Source organism: Lepus europaeus, chromosome 3 (assembly GCF_033115175.1).
Source record: "Lepus europaeus isolate LE1 chromosome 3, mLepTim1.pri, whole genome shotgun sequence".
Classification (NCBI taxonomy): Eukaryota; Metazoa; Chordata; class Mammalia; order Lagomorpha; family Leporidae; genus Lepus; species Lepus europaeus.
The window spans coordinates 163756397-163775608 of NC_084829.1; the positions used below are offsets into that span (position 1 = coordinate 163756397).

Sequence of the window (19212 nt, forward strand, 5' to 3'; positions counted from 1 at the left end):
GTTCCATAGTTGGGTAAATGAAGAAGATGGGAAAGGCTTATGGTAGACAGTGGAACATTAATATAACCAGTCATGTCAAATAACTGCACAGTGACTTTTTTCCATCTTAGGAGCAGAATATACTGACAGTAAAGCTTTAGTTTGGGAAAGAACAAATAATCAAGATAATTAGAGCAGAGAGAAATGTGAGGTGACAGTAAGTCGTATAACCAAAACATGTTTTTGGATCTAAACAAAAATAGTGTTCAACATACTGAAATTTGAAAAAATATGATCACTTACTGTTCAAGAAATGGAAAATAGGAGTGGCATAAATATTGGAAAGGTTTTGAAAAATTTAGACATTGAAAAATTTACAATCTAAACTTGAGACTGAGATCTAGACTGGATATTCCAAAATGAATTATTTTCTGTTTAAATGATCAATAGTTGTACATAGGATAGTGAGCTGTGTGCTGTATAAAATTTTAGTTAGATCCTCGACTCACAGACTAGGCATTTTTAAAAGAGTGTCAACTGATAGATTTAACATGTGTCTCAAGGGGTTTGCATAGTAGAAAACATTCAAGAAAAAAAGACATGTCTCTCACTGTCTAAGCAGTTGTGCAAGTATGGAATGGTGAAGTCTTGTCTTATTCCACCAGCAAAATGTCCTCAGTGTTGTGCTTGCCAAGAAAGTTTAGGTATCCTTACACCACAAAGTTCAGGACTAGAAGTGGACAGCCTTGGTCTATGTGCATCCTCATGGATTGTTGTGAAATGCTGTGTGATATGAGATTTTATACTCTCAAAGGGTATGAAATTGCAATGTGTAAACAGGTGGGAGGAGATAAAGCTATGCCATAGTTTGGAGAAGAGGTCAGTTAAATGTAGAACTTCTTAAGTATTTTTGAGACTGCTAAGTGGGGGCCAGTGGGTGAGATTGCAGGAAAGCAGGTTTTGGCTCAGTAAAACAAATTTCAAACATTTCAGACTGTCAGAAATATCTAAAAACAAATTGAACTGAGACAAGATATTTAGATGGAAGATATGTATCTAACTTTGGGGGTTATTGCAGTGGGAATGTTTATACTGGTTGGTCAGAATGGTTCTGAACTTTTAGTTCTTTGAACCATTGCTGCAGATGGATGAAGGTAATGTGGAGGTTGAAGGTGGGCATTCAAGTAATATGTTGGATGCAATAGAAGAATATATTTGAGTTATTAGTTATGAAGTATTTCTCATGTTTCATGAATATACACATTTGAACCCATCACTTAGGAAGTAATTAGAGCATTGCCTGTATCCCATACCCTTTGTATCTTTCTGTAACAGTTTGGCGACAGTTCTCTGCAACTGATAGGATAGCACTCCTTTTAATTGAAGCTGTGATTGCCATGACTGCTGAAATAAAACATTTTTTCAACATTGATGTATTTATCTTCTGCTGCTTCAATCCCCAGATGGCTGTAACAGCAGGATCTGGGCCAGGTTGAGGGCAGAAGCCAGGAACTCTATCCTGGTTTCCCACATGGGTGGTAGAGGCCCAAGTACTTGGGCCATCTTCCTTTGTCTTCCCAGGCTCATTAGCAGGGAGTTGTGTTAAAAGCAGAGTAGTTGGAGGACTTGAACTGACATTCTGATATGGGATGTAGGTATTGCAGGCAGCAGCTTAACCTACTGTGACACAGTGCCAGCCCCCTGGAGTAGAAGGTTTTTACACTGAGATTATGGAGAAAATTAATCAGTGGGGTTCTTGGAAGCCAGTGGATTCAATTCAGTCACTCAGTAAGCAGCTTCTAATTATATGAGGTATGGGCATAGAGGTTAAATAATGCTTGTCTAAAATCACAAAGAGTTACTGTTAGAAATGGAATCAGAACTTCTTGTGATTTGATTATTATAAAAAACACACCTGAAAGTGCTGATGATTTCCTGACTGGAAAGGTGCTTTTGATAAAGAGAGTCCTCAGTGAATAAGATTGTAAATTTCTTTAGGACCTGAGCTATATGTTAGTCATATTTTTGCTTCCATCAGAACTGTCTAGTATATAATTCATATTGTTATTAAATTGAGTGATATATCTTAGAGACTGAAGAAATTGTGGTAGAAAGACTTCTTATTTCTCATATTAGATGAGTTTTTTGAGAGCTGAAACTCTGAATTTAAGACTCCACAACTTAGTTCATTCTTTTTTTTTGGTTTAGCCACCTATCTACCAGATTTATTTATTTATTAAAGATCCATTGAGTTCCAAGCCCTATTTTTAGGAGCCAGAGATAAAAAAGTAACAGTATCATGGAATATTTAGTTTTTTTAAAAAAAGATTTAAATATTTATTTATTTATTTATTTGAAAGGTGGAGTTACAGAGGAAGAGCGAGACAGAGACAGAGAGAGAGGGAGAAAGAGAAAACAAAGTTTTCTATCCACTGGCTCACTCCCCAGATGGCTGCAGTGGCTGGAGCTGTACCCATACGAAGCCAGGAGCCAGGAACTTCTTCCAAGTCTCCCACGCGGTGGACTTGGGCCACCTTCTACTGCTTACCCAGGCCATAGCACAGAGCTGGATCAGAAGTGGAGATGCTGGGACTCGAACTGGCGCCCACATGGGATGCCAGCACTGCAGGTGGCTGCCTTACCCACTACGCCACTCTGCTGGCCCCGGAATATATATCAAAGAATCATAGATGCTTATAGAAAAGTGGTAAATACACTGCATCATCTATCTGGATGTATATATAATTTGAAGGTTATTGGTTTTTATATATGTATATATATATATATTTAGTCATTAAATTTTCTGATCACTAGTAATCAATTATTTTTTGTTCTTCTAAATCTGATAAATTTCTTTAGTTGAAAAACCAATCCCCTCCCCCCAGCTGTTATAGTGATCCTGCTTATAATCACAGGTTTTTAAATATTAATTATACATTTCAGTTGTGGTATAAATCCACTTGGTCTTTATGCATTTTTCTTTTAATATGGTGATGGATTCTATATATTTAGGTTGCCTCCATTTGTATAAGCAAATCCATCTATAATTTCCTTGTATGCTTTTTATTTTTTTATATTGGTGCAATACTACTTTTTTAAAAAAAGTTTATTCTTCAAGAAATGCAAATTTTGTAAGTACAACTTTAAGAATAGTTATTCTTCCCACCATATCAGCCCTCCCATCCACATTCCCACCCCTCCTCCTCCCTCTCCCCTTGCCAGTCCCAATCTCCATTAAGATTCATTTTCAATGAACTTTGTACATAGAAGACCAACTCTATACTAAGTAAAGATTTCAACAATTTGCACACACACACACACACATACAGAGAACTGGTTTTACAGTTAACTCTCAATACAAATCATTGAGGACAGAGGTCCTGCATTGGAAGTTAGTGCACAGTGACTCCTGTTAATAATTAACACTCTCACATATGAAGTCAATGACCACCTGAGGCTCTTGACATGAGCTGCCAAGGCTATAGAAGCCTTTTGAGTCCACAAACTTCATCAGGCAATACTACTTCATAATAATAATTGAGCAGTTTCTCAAGCAGAAATTTAAGTGGGCCGGTGCCGCGGCTCACTAGGCTAATACTCCGCCTGCGGCGCCGACACACCGGGTTCTAGTCCCGGTCGGGGCTCCAGGTTCTGTCCTGGTTGCTCCTCTTCCTGTCCAGCTCTCTTCTATGGCCCAGGAGTGCAGTGGAGGATGGCCCAAATCCTTGGGCCCTGCACCCGCATGGAAGACCAGGAGAAGCGCCTGGCTCCTGGCTTTGGATCAGCGCGGTGCGCCAGCCAGTGTGCCAGCCACAGCGCGCCAGCTACAGAGGCCATTGGAAGGTGAACCAACAGCAAAGGAAGACCTTTCTCTGTCTCTCTCTCTCACTGTCTAACTCTGCCTGTCAAACAAAACAAAACAAAAAAAAGTGATTGTGAATGGAATGGGAGAGGGAGTGGGAGATGGGAGGGGAGTTATGGGGGGGGGGAGGCTACTGTAATCTAAAAGCTGTACTTTGGAAATTTATATTTATTAAAAGTTAAAAAGAAAGAAATTTAAGTGATAAGAAATCTATACTGGGAGGCTGGCACCATGGCACAAGGGGTTAAGCCATGGCCTGCAGTGCCAGCATCCCATGTGGGCACTGATTCAAGTCCCTGCTGCTCCACTTCTGATCCAGCTCTCTGCTAATGCCTTAGGGAAAGCAGCAGAGGATGCCCCAAGTCCTTGAGCCCCTGTACCCTGCACTATATTGTAGGTGATTTTTATTTTTTATTTTTTTTAAAATTATTTTGAACATAGAGATTGTCCACCGTGCTGGTTAACTCCCCAGTTGGCTGTAAAAGCCAGGGCTGGGCCAGGCTGAAGGCAGGAGCCAGGGTCTCCTATGTGGATGTGGAGGCCCAAGCACTTGGTCCATCTTCCACTGCTTTCTCAGGCACATTGGCAGGAAGCTGGATTGGAAGTGGAGCAGCCAGGACTTGAACTGGCGCCTGTATGGGATGCCGGCACTTCAGGTGGCAGCTTAACCTATGCCACAACATAGGCCCCTGTAAGTGCTTTTATGGAGACTTGAATTAAAGCATATATGTGTAATTTTAATTACATTAAAATTTACTAGTGCCCTTTGGTTAAGATAGACACTAATTTGATGCTGGGCATTGTTAGGAAAGATTTCGTCATAGATCTAGAACTATAAAAAGCACTTTAGGAGAGGTTGAAGTCTTGACCTTATAACAGTCAAATCCAAGATACTCTTGATTTTTGTTGTCATCTACTATTCAGAGATAAATTTTGGTAAGTTTGACAGGTTGTTATTTAAGAGATAAAATGTGTAATAGATTGAATCTTACTATTTTTGAAGTAGAAAATGTGTTTTGCTTTGTTTTTAACTGATTAAGACTTTACAACTGGGTAAGAACATATTTGGTCCTGCCTTTTTGCTGTTGGATTTTATTTAACTGAAATATTTAAATAGCAAGTTAGGGGAATTAAAACATTGCGTTTATATTTGATAGTTGCTTAATGTCAAAAAACTGAAAATCCACATTTGGAAGATATACTAAATACATACTGTAAGAGGCATTTTCTTTTTCAACACTGATGGTGCAAGCTTTTTTTCTCATGAGGGGTGTAATATATTAGGATGGAGAGACAATTAACTTGGGCATCCAGTTAACTTTAATAGTGACAGCCCTTATTATGTGTTCTGATGGGCAGGAGCTTGTCCTTTAGTGCACAATAGAAGATTAACAATTTTTGAAAGAATCCATTTTCTTTATAGGACTTGATGATTCTTTAAGATAGAATTGCTGTTTTTTATTTAAAAAAAAATAGGAACTGTAATACAGTTTTTTAAAAGGTCGTTGATTTTTAGGTATCTTCACCTTTTTTTTTTTTTTTTTACAGTCTACTCTTTAACCTAATTTGGCTTGATATGTATTGCCATTTGTTCTTGAAATTTCTGTGATCGTTAATGGCTTAGTGATCAAATCCGGGTTACCATCTTTTGCTCCTTACCTTACCGTACTTCTGTAGTATTTGATGGTGTTGGTCATCTTGTCCTTGAATTGAACATTTCTTACTTTCGGTGCTACCTCTTCTTCACGCTGTCTGCCTCTATTTCTTCTTCGTTTGGATATTCTTTACTTCACTCTTAGAATGTTGCTGTTCCTGGAGTCCATCTAGTCCTTCCTTTTTCCTTTACCTCTAAGACATCTCATAGCTTTAACCATTAAGTTTGTGTGACAGACTCAGACTTCCTTTGGGCTTACAATCTATTATCTTTGAACATCTGTTTGAATATTCTTAAGACAAAATAACTATCAGAGTGGTCCAGTTTAAATCTTAATCATACAGATTAGTTCTGAAGTATAAAAGAGCCTTTCATAATACTTTTGCTTTGTAGGTATTCTTACAGTTATTTTACTAAAGGTATCATTTGGAATAACTGGCCTTAAGCATGGAAAAATTAGTTAAAATAACAAGTCTGTATCATATTGGTTAGAGCTGGTGTCTGAAGTGAGTTTCAGTAGAATATTATTTGCTTGGTATAAATTTGATTTGTGGTAGAAATTAAGGCTATAGTCCTATTAAATATGGACTTAATCCAGAGAATGACAGAATAGGTCAGTAATTCTTTACTAGAGTTTTAACAGTTTATCAATGAAATCCTCCCCTGCCTATATTTTTTTCTTGGTAGCAAGAATATCTTTTTGTCTAACACATTTAAAATTTTTACTTTTAACAGAAATTAGCAGAGTACGGAAAGACATGTACAATGACACATTAAATGGCAGTACAGAGAAAAGGAGTGCAGAATTGCCTGATGCTGTGGGACCTATTGTTCAGTTACAAGAGAAACTTTATGTGCCTGTAAAAGAATACCCAGATGTAAGTATATTTTTTTGTTTTATTCAATTTTTTTCTGCTTTGTATATTTTGTGAAGAGATTTATTTGGTAGTAAATACTTAAGCACTATCAGTTTTAAAAATTTTTTTCAAGGGATGGAGGTATGAATAATTTGTTCTGAATAGTTAAAAAACACTTCTAAAATGTTTCCGTTTTATTACTGCTGTGTCTCATCTGTGAGTGAACATTGAATTTCAAAACAAGGCCAGGGATTGTGGAAAGAGCTTTGGCCTAAATGTCAGAGAGCACCAAGTGCTGACCTCAGCCATAGTTGGGCCTCACTATCTTTTCTGTAAAATAGACATGTGAGATTATAAGTTTCTTTCAGCTGTAACACTTTTATGGAAATTATTGTTGATTATCTTATTCCCCCTCATCTTAATCCATTGCTCAACTATTCTCTGTAAGCATCTTATTGGAAATAGTGTCCTTGTCCTGTACCAGTTGATTTCTAAATAAATCCAGCCTCTTTGCCTTTTGTCACAAAGCTCTACATGATACCGTCCATTCTGTTTCTCTGACCTCATCTTTAATGATCAGCTCTCTTCTTTACTATAGTGTAGTCACATTGGCATTCTTTGGGCATTTAGAGCAAGTCAAATCTGTTCCCAGCCTTAGGATCTTCCTTTTAGTTGTACCTTGATTTCTACTGACTGGTTTCTTCTTGTCAAGATTTTATGTCACCTTAGAGAGTCCTCCCCAGACCATTTTATCTAAAAGTATCTGATTACTCATTGTTGCACATAAATCTCTCTTTTTTTTCCTATGAGGTGTTACTAGTTATCTGCTATTTTTCATGTTTGTTTTTCTCTCTCTCCAGAATAGTGTAAGGTACTTAGAAAACAATGTTGTCTTTGCTATTTATGGCTGTATCCTCCTTAGTGTTGATACTTAATAAGTATCAAATACCTGTTGAGTTAATATAGGAAATGGCAGGGCTTTATTGGGGGCCTGGGAGCAAAGTTTCAGGGGACTCTTTTGAAAGTAAATGAAAGAAAGAGTTGATATTAGAATGTTGAAAATGTGATATGCTCTAAGATTTATTGGTTTCTTGGGCAGGGTACCAGCCTTTGCAAGTGGCAGACAGAAGTCTGAAGTTGGATTAATGGGGATTAAAAAAAAGTTGGTATTTCATAATTTGAATTTCCAATTCAATTAAGGCTTATTAATTTATTCTACTTTTATAAATATTTTTTATTGCAGCTATACAGGCAGTTCCTAGATAATGAAGGCAGAGGAAGAGTTCATCTACAGAGTATTGGGTAATATAAAATTAAAGGAATAATAGCTGGAGAACACAAATTCATGTAAGGGAGGAACCAGGGTAACTCCAAGAACTTTAGTAGTAGAAGTTTGTGGATCTCTTTTGTTCCCAGCCTTGCTCTTACATAACTTAGTGCCTCCCAAAGTTTTTCTTCAAAATTCAGAGAAAATTTAGTGTAATCTGCATGATGAGGGAAATGAAGTGACCTATCATAACCTATACATGAGCAATGTGGTAGGATTTGGGTAGCTGTCATACGTGGAGTCTGCAAGTATGTGGTGTCGGCATCCCATAAAGCAGGGTAGAGAACCTTTGTAATTTATAATGCTATTTATAATAGCACTATCAAAATTTAGCTGGCTATGGATTTATTGACTTTTGAATCCTGCCTGTGGTTTCCTTGGAAAGCCCAGACCAAATTATTTTGCCAGCTGGATGTTCTCCACTCATGCCCTAAAGGATAGCAACCTTGTTATCTGCTTGTTTAAACCTTGAAAGATAAAATTTCAGCAATAGTCAGTAACATAGAATGTGTAAGACCATGAGACTTAAGTAGAGAATATAATCATGGTTTTGGTCCATTTTTTCATAACAACAAAGAAGATCCCATCCAGCAGAGGAATGTTTACACTATTCTGTGTAAAAGCCTCATGTTCTGTACAATCTTGAAATCATTACCTGGGCCCACTGTACTCTTTTTTCCCCCCTTCTACCAGTTGTGACTCATTGCTGTGGTCGGCTGCGGTTGTGGTGGTTGTGCTGGAGCTCAGTGTTGTCTAGATCAGAGGCTTTCAGAATCCTGGGATCCATAGCTCCTGGGGATGTCTGAATGTTCAAATTCATCCCTTACTAGTTGAATCAGAAACAGTGGGGCTGTGGCCCAACAGGTCGCCTCTTGATAAGCCCAGTAGGCGATTCTGATGCATGCTTCCACTTAGAGCATAGATACAGAATCATTGCTCTACATTTTCAGCATATTGATTAATTTGAGAGAAAGAACCTGGTAAGGCTGCTCATGCTGCCTCCACTGATTAACTTACCAAATGGCTCCTGACTGCAGCCTGAACCAGGAGCCAGAAACTCGATCTGGGTCTCCCCATCGGTAACAGGAACCCAGCCACTTGAGTCCTCACTGCAGCCTCCCACTGTCTGAAAGGAAGACCTTGCACACAGGAAGTAGGAATTTGGAGTGGAGCTGGTTTTGAAACCATGCACTGTGTTGTGGGATGTAGGTATCTTGTCTTAATATGTGTCTTAACTGCTAGGCCAAATGCCTGCCTAACCCTCTAAATTTGTTATTAACATGGGAATAAAGTAGGTCAAAAACGTAGGTGATTACGTATCTGACCATTTTTGCCAGGTATTTTTTCAGGAGGTATGTAGAGTGGTAAACTACTCACTATCCCTGCTTTCATGGAATGGGTATTTTAGTAGCAGAGAAAGATAATAAGTAAATACATACCTTTAGTTGTGGTCAGTGCTGTAGAGATAAAAGTTGGGTTAACAGGTAAACTCTGAATGTGCTGTGGGGGAGCATCATCAGGAAGGGAATCTCTTATAAAGTGATGGGAGTGGAGAGAGCTGGCCAGAATGATGGGAAGACAGGTCTGCACATCATTTGGGAGAAACATTCCAGGCAGAATGAAGAGTAAGATGTGAGATTAGCGGTAGCAGAGGGGTCTTAGCTGAGGGCCAATGGACTAGTAGTAGCTATTCTGAGGGAAATGGGAAGCCAGTCAAGTGTTACAGCCCTGGAATGATACCTGGCTGCTGTGTTCAGTGGTGGTAGCAGAGGGATCAGTTAGGAGGGAAGGGAGGTTTTGAACAAGAGTCAAGAAGTACCTGTGTAGATTGTGAAGTTGGAACTGATTGCTGATAGCTGGGAGGCACAGAGTGTGAGAGCAAATCAAAAAGACCCAAAGGACTTGACCAGTTGGGAGTAATGGAATTTCCAGTTCCTGAAATGGGAAAGACTTAGGGTAAAGCAGGTGTAGGGGAGGAGGGTTCAGTAGTTCTGACTCAAAGGTGTGAAGTTTGAAGTCAGGCATCCAGATGTGAAGATGTCGTGAAGGCAGCTGATACAGTGTGAGTTTTAATGGCCCTTTTGGCCCCAAAAATGTCTATTTCAATAAAATTTACAGTTAGAAATTTAGTTGTAACTCATAGGTGGAGAGAAATAGAGAAAAAACAGTTTGGCCCTCCAGATAATTATTTTAATATCTTGATTTAAAATTTCTTAATGTGGTGTTTTTTCTTTTTGGACCTCATTAATTCATCCTGAGTAGTAACTATTTTGTTTATCCTACTTTTTTTTAAAAAAAAGATTTATTTATTTATTTTAAAGTCAGAGTTAGAGCGAGAACAGTATCTTCCATCTGCTGGTTCACTCCCCAGCCAGTGGCCTGGGCTAGGCCAGGCTGAAGCCATGAGCCTAGAGCTACTAGCTATTAAGGTTATTTGTTGTGGTATGTATACTTGAAACGTTGAGATTGATAAACTCTTTGGGACATGATTTATTGATTAAATTGAAGTAAGACCTTTTCCTAGGGATTTTATGTAAAGATAGCTCCTGATCTTTCCAAATCTTATTTAAAGATTGATTCATTTATTTGAAAGAGATGCAGGGAGACCAAAGGAAAGACAGACAAAAAGATCTTCCCTCTGCTGGGTTCACTCCCCAGATGGTTGCAACTGCCAGCTCTGGGTTAGGCTGAAGCCAGGAGCCAGAAGCCTCTTCCAGGTATCCCATGGAGTGTAGCAGGTCCTTCCCCACCCCCCACCCCCCACCCCCCGGTCATCTTCTGCTGCTTTTTCCAAGCCATCAGCAGGGAGCTGGATTGGAAGTGGAACAGCTGGAACATGAACTGACGCTCATATGAGATGCCGGCATTGCAGGTGGTGACTTTACCTGCTACACCACGATGCCAGCTCCTGAGTTTCCAGTGTTTTTAAAGTGAGTTTTAATTTTGAATAATGGACTTGAAAGATCATCATGATGTCAGAGTTTGTAAAATAGATTTTCAAGTTTTTTTTTCTTACAGGATCTTAACATGGATGCTGTAATTATTAGTATAAATTTATAACACAGTACTCTCTGTGATCTCTTTGATGATACATATTGAGCATCCCTACTCCCAAACAGTATCCTACATGCTGTGAAATCCAGAATACTTGGAATGCTGAAATGATGCTCAGAAAGTTTGAGATTTCAGATTTTCAGAGGAGAGAATTCTTATCTGGTGAAGTCTGCAAATAATCCAAAGTCAGAAAAACTCAAATCTGAATCATGTCTAGTCCCAACATTTTGGACAAAGGTTACTCAGCCCATAATAATCTATTTGTTTTTCAGATTTATTTATTTATTAGAAAGGCAGAGTTATGGAGAGAGGGATACAGAGAAAGAGAGCTCTTTCATCTGCTGGTTCACTCCCTAAATGGTTACAACAAGGATTCTTGAACTCCATCTGGGTTTCTCACATGGGTGTATGGGCCCAAGACTTGGGCCATCTTCCACTGCTTTGCCAGGCACAGTAGCAGGGAGCTGGATGAGAAGTGGAGCATATGGGATGCTACCCATATGGGATGCCAGTGTTGCAGGTGGCATCTTAATTCGCTGTGCCACAACACCAGCCCGCATCTTATTGTAATGATGGAGCATGAGTTGTAAGTTAGCTGAGTTTGCAGATGAAATTTGAGTAGTCATTGCTTCTGGTAAGTGTAGAGTTGTTTGTAGTTTTCTTTTTTCTCAAGATTGTCACCTACAAATAGGCTGTTGGGCTCATTTATTTTGGAGTGATTATTACTAGAAGAGAGAGTGATAGTATAGTTAGTTATCTTAGGTTTTGTTCCTTTGACTTCTCTGACTTACTTCAGGAGTCTTACCTTTGTATTTTGAAGTAACAAATGGACATTAAGTCAGAATTTAATGTCCTGCAGAGGCTTCTTTACTTTTGTCTGGATATGATATTAATTATTAGTGGAAATAAGTGGTGTTTTTTTTTTGTTTGTTTGTTTTTTGTTTTTTGACAGGCAGAGTAGACAGAGAGAAAGGTCTTCCTTTTCCATTGGTTCACCCCTCAATGGCCACTGCGGCCAGCGCACCTCGCTGATCCGAAGCCAGGAGCCCATGCGGGTGCAGGGCCCAATCACTTGGGTCATCCTCCACTGCCCTCCTGGGCCACAGCAGAGAGCTGGACTGGAAGAGGAACAACTGGGACTAGAACCTGGTGTGCCGGTGCCGCAGGTGGAGGATTAGCCTATTGAGCCGTGGTGCCTGCCAGTGGAAATATGTTTTGAAAATAGTATCTGCACATCTATCTTCTTTGGTAGTTTGTCTAGAAAACTAAAGATAGTACTAAAGCTATTTATTGAGCTGTGATATGTTTCAGGTAACATTAAACCATCAGAGTTTTAATTTAACAGTATGAACTGATAAATATAGAACATGTCTAAGTTCTAGGTAGGGAAACTGCTTCAAGCAGATCAACTTAGTGAAGGTGAATTTTGTGAGTTTTTTTGTGTATGTTTTGAGGTATTCTTTTTATTTCACTCTATAGGAATATATTGAGGACCTTCTGTATACCAAGTGTTTAATAGAGTTTTTATGGTTTGATATACACTAAATTTCTTAGGATATTAGTAGATACTTTTCCAAAAAAGGTTTCAAGGCAGTCTGAAAGCAAAAAATTTTGTCTTATTAAAATTTTGTCAGATTGTCCAATTTTTTAAGTGAATTGGATGGTGTCATGTACTTTCATATTTACTTTTATCCCCCCAGATTTATGTATTTATTTGAGAGCAGTGTTACAGAGAAAGGCAGACAGAGAGGTCTTCCATCCACTGTTCACTCCCAGATGGCCACAGCAGCCGAGCTGAGCAGATGTGAAGCCAGGAGCCGGGAGTTTCTTCAGGGTCTCTCATGTTGGCTCAGGGGCCCAAGGGCTTGAACCATCTGGTACACAAACCAGTGCCCATATGGGATGCCAGTGCCACAGGTGGAGTTTTAGCCTACTAAACCACAGTGCCTGTCCTTTAGATTTTCTAAAATTTAATGCTTTGGTAAATATCGGGCCCTTTATATTTAGTATTGTGAAGAGAAAATTGAAAGAGGGAAAGCAGACATTTGGCAACAGTGGTTAAGATGCCTATTATCCCATGTCAGTGTGCCAGGGTTCGAGTCCCAGCTCTACTTTCAATTCCAGTTGGCTAGGAATTAGCAAGTGGTGGTTTGGGTACTTGGGTCTGTGCCATCCAAGTGGAGACCAGGATTTAGTTCTGGCTGCTGGCTTCAGCAAGGCCATCCCTGGCAGTTATGGGAATTTTGGGAGTGAACCAGCAGATAAAAGATTCCTTTCTCTTTCTGTCCCTCCCTGCCAAATTAAATGAAAGGACAAACAGGCAGCCCAGTCTCCCTTTCAATTAAACTGGAAGAAAATAGAAGAAGTGGCATTATTTTTAGGGAACAATTGTTTCTGGTAAGCAAATGTTTTCCAGTTTCTTTTGCGGTAGGAAGCTTTATCTGTGAGTTGTCTTAGTCTGAAAAGGTTTGTCAGGATCTACTATTAAAATTACTGCTACAGGCCTGCGCCGCGGCTCAATGGGCTAATCCTCCACCTGCGGCGCTGGCACACTGGGCGGGCGCCGGATTCTGTCCCGGTTGCTCCTCTTCCTGTCCAGCTCTCCGCTGTGGCCCGGGAGTGCAGTGGAGGATGGCCCAAGTGCTTGGGTCCTACACCTGCATGGGAGACCAGGAGAAGCACCTGGCTCCTGGCTTCAGATCAGCGCGGTGCGCCGGCCGCAGCGGCCATTGGAGGGTGAACCAACGGCAAAAAGGAAGACCTTTCTCTCTGTCTCTCTCTCTCACTGTCCACTCTGCCTGTCAAAAAAAAAAAAAAAAAATTACTGCTACAAAGGATTTATAGGTAAGTTGGATACCTAATCACAGGTATCTAACCATTGTACTGCTAACAATCTTACTGAAACAAACCATGAAATATAATGTAAAAACTGTGGAGAAACCTGTTTCTCAGTGCTGTTGTGTATTCCAGGAATATTAAGCTGTTTCTGGAAATTTGTTTAAAGTGGAAGGGAAGCTAAAGAGCTTTTAGCTTATTTTAAGAGAAGTGTATTGTCTTGAATTGAATGAAACAGTTAACACCAGAATCTTTCTAATCCTCTTTCCCTCAAAATTGATAAGTGAAGAGGGCTGTGAAACAATTAAAGGTTATACCCCTTTTACTCTAACACACATCACAGTTTATGTTTGTACAGGTTGAACATCCCTTATCTGAAATTACTTGGTACAGAAGTATTTTGGGTTTTGGAGATTTTTGGATTTAGGAAAGTTTGCAGATATATAATGAGGTATCTTATGGATAAGGCCCAAAGCTGAACTCAGAATTAGTTTATTTTGTGTATGTTTTCATATTCATGTATGCGTGTGTATATATTTTTGTGTGCACATAGCTGGGTGGTAAGTTGATACAGTATTTTTAGTGCACCTGAGGTTTGATGTGCTCCATTAGGTCAGATGTAGGATTTTCCACTGGTGATACCAACACTCAAGAAGGTTTTAGATTTGGAAGCATTAAAATTTTCAGGTTTTGGATTTGTAGTATTCTATCTGTATTAGGCAACCTAAATTTATTTTTGTAAGGGAGTGAAATCATACATCCTTTCTTTTGATTTCTGTTAGAGCAGAAAGCTGCTATGGTTTTTGAGAGAACCTGTGTTTACTTTAAGATGTTGAAATTGAATTTTCCAACAACTAGCTGTGCAACTAAATTTGGTTAATTATTGCATTGGGAAAGTATTATTTTATGTCTTAATATACCTAGCCAGTTTGCACAAAATAGTTGATAAATAAATGAGGTACATACTGAAATGTAGTTGTAACTACCATGGAAACCTGTTTTTCCCAAATTGAAAATCAGCTTCCTTGATAAATAAAGCAGTTATCATGACTTGCTTATCTTTCATATTGATGGATATTTTTAATTTATTATTTGGTAAGGAATTAATTGAGCCTAAAATATGTCCTGTGTTGTACTGTTTAGGGTCACATGACAATGGTATGTAATCATATGAACTTGTCATTTTAAGGACCAAAAAAAGCTAAATATGAAAATTAGAAATAGGAAAGCTTTTAGAAAATCTGAAAATAAAAATAGCTGGAAGATTTTAGGCACCAGGGCACAGAAGTATGAAAAGACATACTCTTTGCTATCATGGTACTGTTACAGCCATAATCCAGGTATAGAACAATGTGGATCTGAACAAAGAGTGACAGCTGACATGAAAAGGGAATGTATTACATAGTGAAAAATCTTTTTTTTTTTTTTTTTGGACAGGTAGAGTGGATAGTGAGAGAGAGAGAGACAGAGAGAAAAGGTCTTCCTTTTGCCGTTGGTTCACCCTCCAATGGCCACTGTGGCCAGCGCATCTCGCTGATCCGAAGCCAGGAGCCAGGTGCTTCTCCTGGTCTCCCATGCAGGTGCAGGGCCCAAGCACTTGGGCCATCCTCCACTGCCTTCCCGGGCCATAGCAGAGAGCTGGCCTGGAAGAGGGGCAACCGGGATAGAATCCGGTGCCCCGACCGGGACTAGAACCCGGTGTGCCGGCGCCGCAAGGCGGAGGATTAGCCTGTTAAGCCACGGCGCCGGCCGAAAAATCTTAATATTCTTTCATCTGTTAATTTTACATGTGGAGTCTGAGAATGAGAGAGGATCTTACTTGTAGTGTCAGTCATTGACTACAGAGTACAGAAGGGGAGAATGTTTTAAAATATGGTGGAGAAGACAAGAGTTGGCAATCATAAACGTACTACCTTGACAAGATATGATATTGAACAGGGTGGAGTAAAAGACACTTTTCAGTATGTCAAACATGACTAAAATTTGTGCCTTCAAAAGCAGTTCACTTTGAGCTAGTAATTTCAGAACAGTTTCTGGAACTGACAATGTTTTTTGCATCAGAACTTAGAGCATCTGCTTCAAAAGCCATCCTAATCATGTCCTAGATTCATTTCAGGATCTGAGATGACACTTGTCTTTCCCAAGTAATTTTTTTTTGTCATTATGCATATATGTCATTGAAATATTGATGAAATAATATCAAATAAAGATTTTCATTCATATGAAAGGTTCAATTAAAGTTCAAAGGAACTTTGAGGTCATTTTTTTAAAAAGAAGTATTTTATTTTATTTGAAAGGCAGAAGTTAACAGAAAGAGGGAGAGAGAGAGATCTTCCATCTGCTGGTTCACTCCTCAGATGGCTGCAGCAGCCTGAGCTGGGCTGATCCAAAGCCAGGAGCCAAAACTTCTAGGTTCTTCCATGTGAGTGTCAGGAGGCCATCTTCCACTCTTTCCCAGGCCATTAGCAGGGAGCTGCATGAGAAGTGGAACAGACAGGACCTGAACCAGGGCCAAAATAAGATGCCAGTCCTGCAGGCACACCACTTTACCGGTTCCTGCGATTATGTTAAAAGCAGTGGGACTGTCAATATAAGCCTTGCAAATTATGAGAAGGTAAGGATTGATATGGTATAGTAAGGATATATTTTGGGATGTAGGTGTTCAAACTATGAGAACCAGAGTCCTTCTGAAAGTAAATCTGCCTGAACAGGATTTTTTTTTTTTTTTAAAGATTTATTTATTTGAAAGAGTTACACAAAGGAGAAGCAGAAAGAGAGAGACAGGTCTTCCATCTATTAGTTCACTCCCCTAATGCCCTCAGTGACTGGAGTTGCGCCAATTGAAATCCAGGAGCCAGGAGCTTCTAGGTCTCCTACACAGGTGCAGGGGGTTCAAGGACTGGGGCCTGCTTTCCCAGGCACATATAGCAGAGAGCTGGATGGGAAGTGGAACAGCTGGGACTCAAACCAGCGCCCGTATGGGATGCTGGCACTGCAGGCAGCAGCTTTACCTGCCATGCCACAGTGCTGGCCCCCTGAGCAGGATTTTTATAAACTTAGTCGTGGACATTTTTGTTTCCTCAAAGAATATCTTTATTTTCCTTCCCTCCCCCTTCCCCATCCTTTCCCTCTCTCCCTCCCCTCCCCCTCCTTTTCCTTCTTTTTCTTTTTAAGATTTATTTATTTATTTGAAAATCAGAGTTGCAGAGAGGCCGGGGTGGGGGGTGGGGTGGGCCTTCCATCTGCTGATTCACTCCCTAGATGACCACATTGGCTGGAGCTGTGCCAATCCGAAGTCAGGAGCCAGGAGCCTCCTCCAGGTCTCCCACACGGGTGCAGGGGCCCAAGGACCATCTTCTACTGCTTTCCCAGGCCATAGCAGAGAGTTGGATGAGAAGTAGAGCAGCTGGGACTTGAACTGGCACCCATATGGGATGCCGGCACTGTGATATGGCGGCTTTACCTGCCATGCCACAGTGCCGGCCCCTGTATTTCTTTTTATTTCTTTGTTTCCCATTACTATATATCCCTATAGAAGTAATAGATGTTTACTATAAACAATTTAAATAATGCAGTATGTATAAAATACACAGTAAAAAAGTTAACACTAACAAAAATGAGTATTAATGTTCTCAAAGGCAGTTTTCAGCAGCTTGAATACATTTTCTTCTTTTTTTTTTTTTTTGACAGGCAGAATGAACAGTGAGAGAGAGAGACAGAGAGAAAGGTCTTCCTTTGCCGTTGGTTCACCCTCCATTGACCGCCACGGTCAGCGCACTGCTGCGGCCGGCGCACCACGCTGATCCAAAGGCAGGAGCCAGGTGCTTCTCCTGGTCTCCCATGGGGTGCAGGGCCCAAGCACTTGGGCCATCCTCCACTGCACTCCCGGGCCATAGCAGAGAGTTGCCTGGAAGAGGGGCAACCGGGATAGAATCCGGCGCCCCAACTGGGACTAGAACCTGGTGTGCCGGCACAGCAAGGTGGAGGATTAGCCTGTTGAGCCATGACACCGGCCTTGAATACATTTTTTAAGACTTAAGCATATACTTATTATAATATTAATTTATAATTACAGGTCATTTTATACAGACTCTATAATCTGTCTTTATAGCTTAACAGTATAACTTACGCTTCTGTTCATATTAAAACATAGAGATCTGTCTTATGCCCTGTTAACAGTTTTATATTGTAGACTCTGTTGTAAAGAAGTTTAATTTTTCAATAATTGTACTGATACTTACTAATGTAGTGTACATCTGTGTAATTGTCTGCTCAGTCCCCCCACACATAGCAGAAAACTGCTTCTCTTGTTAATTTGTATACCATCATGGGCCATCACACTGGGGGAAGTTTAATCCTTTCCCTAGTCTCTATTCTTGGGTTCAGTGTGGAATTCATAATTTTGAGATACAGGTCAGATAATGCTGAAATATTATAATGATTTTGAAGAGAATATCAACTACCCCCACTCAATTTGTCCCCCATCCACTTTTCTTAAAAATTTATTTATTTGGAAGTCAGAGTTACACAGAGAGATAAGGAGAGAGAGAGAGACAAAGAGAGAGAGAGAGATCTTCCTTCTGCTGGTTCATCATCCTAATGGCTGCAATGACTGGAACTGTGCCAATCAGGAGCTTCCTCTGGGTCTCCCATGAGGCTACAGGAGCCCAAGGACTTGGTGTCATTTTCCACTGCTTTTCCAGGCCATAGCAGAGAGCTGGATTGGAAGTGGAGCACCCAGAACTTGAACCAGTGCCCTTATGGGATGCTGGCACTGCATGTGACAGCTTTACCCGCTGTGCCACAGCGCTGGCCCCATCTTTTCCCTTTTTTTCATTTTTCGTTTTCATTTTAATGAATTTTTAATAGATTCAATATGATTTAGAGTTACAGGTCTAAGAACATAATGATATTCCCTCCCTTCCTCCCTCCCATGCACCCTCTTCTTTCTGTCCTTTTTTTTTTTTTTTTGAGATAACATTTTAAATTTATATCACATTAAAAAGTCTTCATACTTCACCAAATAAGAAGTTTAACAAGTAAAAGGCAGAAAGACTGTAGTGTAGTGTGAATATACACGATAGGTGTAAGCAATAATTGAATGTACAAATGACCATTTCACCCATATAGTTTATTTTTTTCAGTTATTCATAATTTCTTTCAATGAAATGGAATGAATGACAATGTAATATCTAAGTATTTCTTGTGTGTTTATAAGATAATAATTCACTTAGACTGTAAGCCATTTCCTTTCAACAGTTTATACACAAGAATAATTTTATGTGACTTACAATGCAAATAATTATACACTACTTTTTTTTTTGACAGGAGGAGTTAGAGAGGGAGACAGAGAGAAAGGTCTTCCTTCTGTTGGTTCACTCCCCAAATGGCCGCTATGGCCGGCATTGTGCCCAGCCGAAGCCAGGAGCCAGGTACTTCTTTCTGGTCTCCCATGCAGGTGCAGGGCCTAAGCACTTGGGCCATCCTGCACTGCCTTCCTGGGCCACAGCAAAGAGCTGGACTGGAAGAGGAGCAATTGGGACTGGAACCCTGGGGTGCTTGCACCGCAGGCGGAGGATTAGCCTAGTGAGCAGCGGCGCTGGCCTATACACTACTTTTTAAAAATACTTTTAGTTACCACAGA

At 40.0% G+C, this 19212-nt stretch overlaps 1 protein-coding gene across 6 annotated transcripts in view; it reads left to right on the forward strand.

Annotated features, from left to right (window-relative positions):
* The window catches only part of QKI (QKI, KH domain containing RNA binding), a 171555-nt gene that overhangs the window by 37654 nt on the left and 114689 nt on the right, over positions 1 to 19212 (forward strand). For all 6 annotated transcript variants that reach the window (XM_062187021.1, XM_062187017.1, XM_062187018.1 and 3 more), the window contains exon 2: positions 6231 to 6373. In XM_062187021.1, the coding sequence (XP_062043005.1) occupies positions 6231 to 6373 (143 nt within the window). The remainder of the gene's footprint in view (positions 1 to 6230; positions 6374 to 19212) is intronic.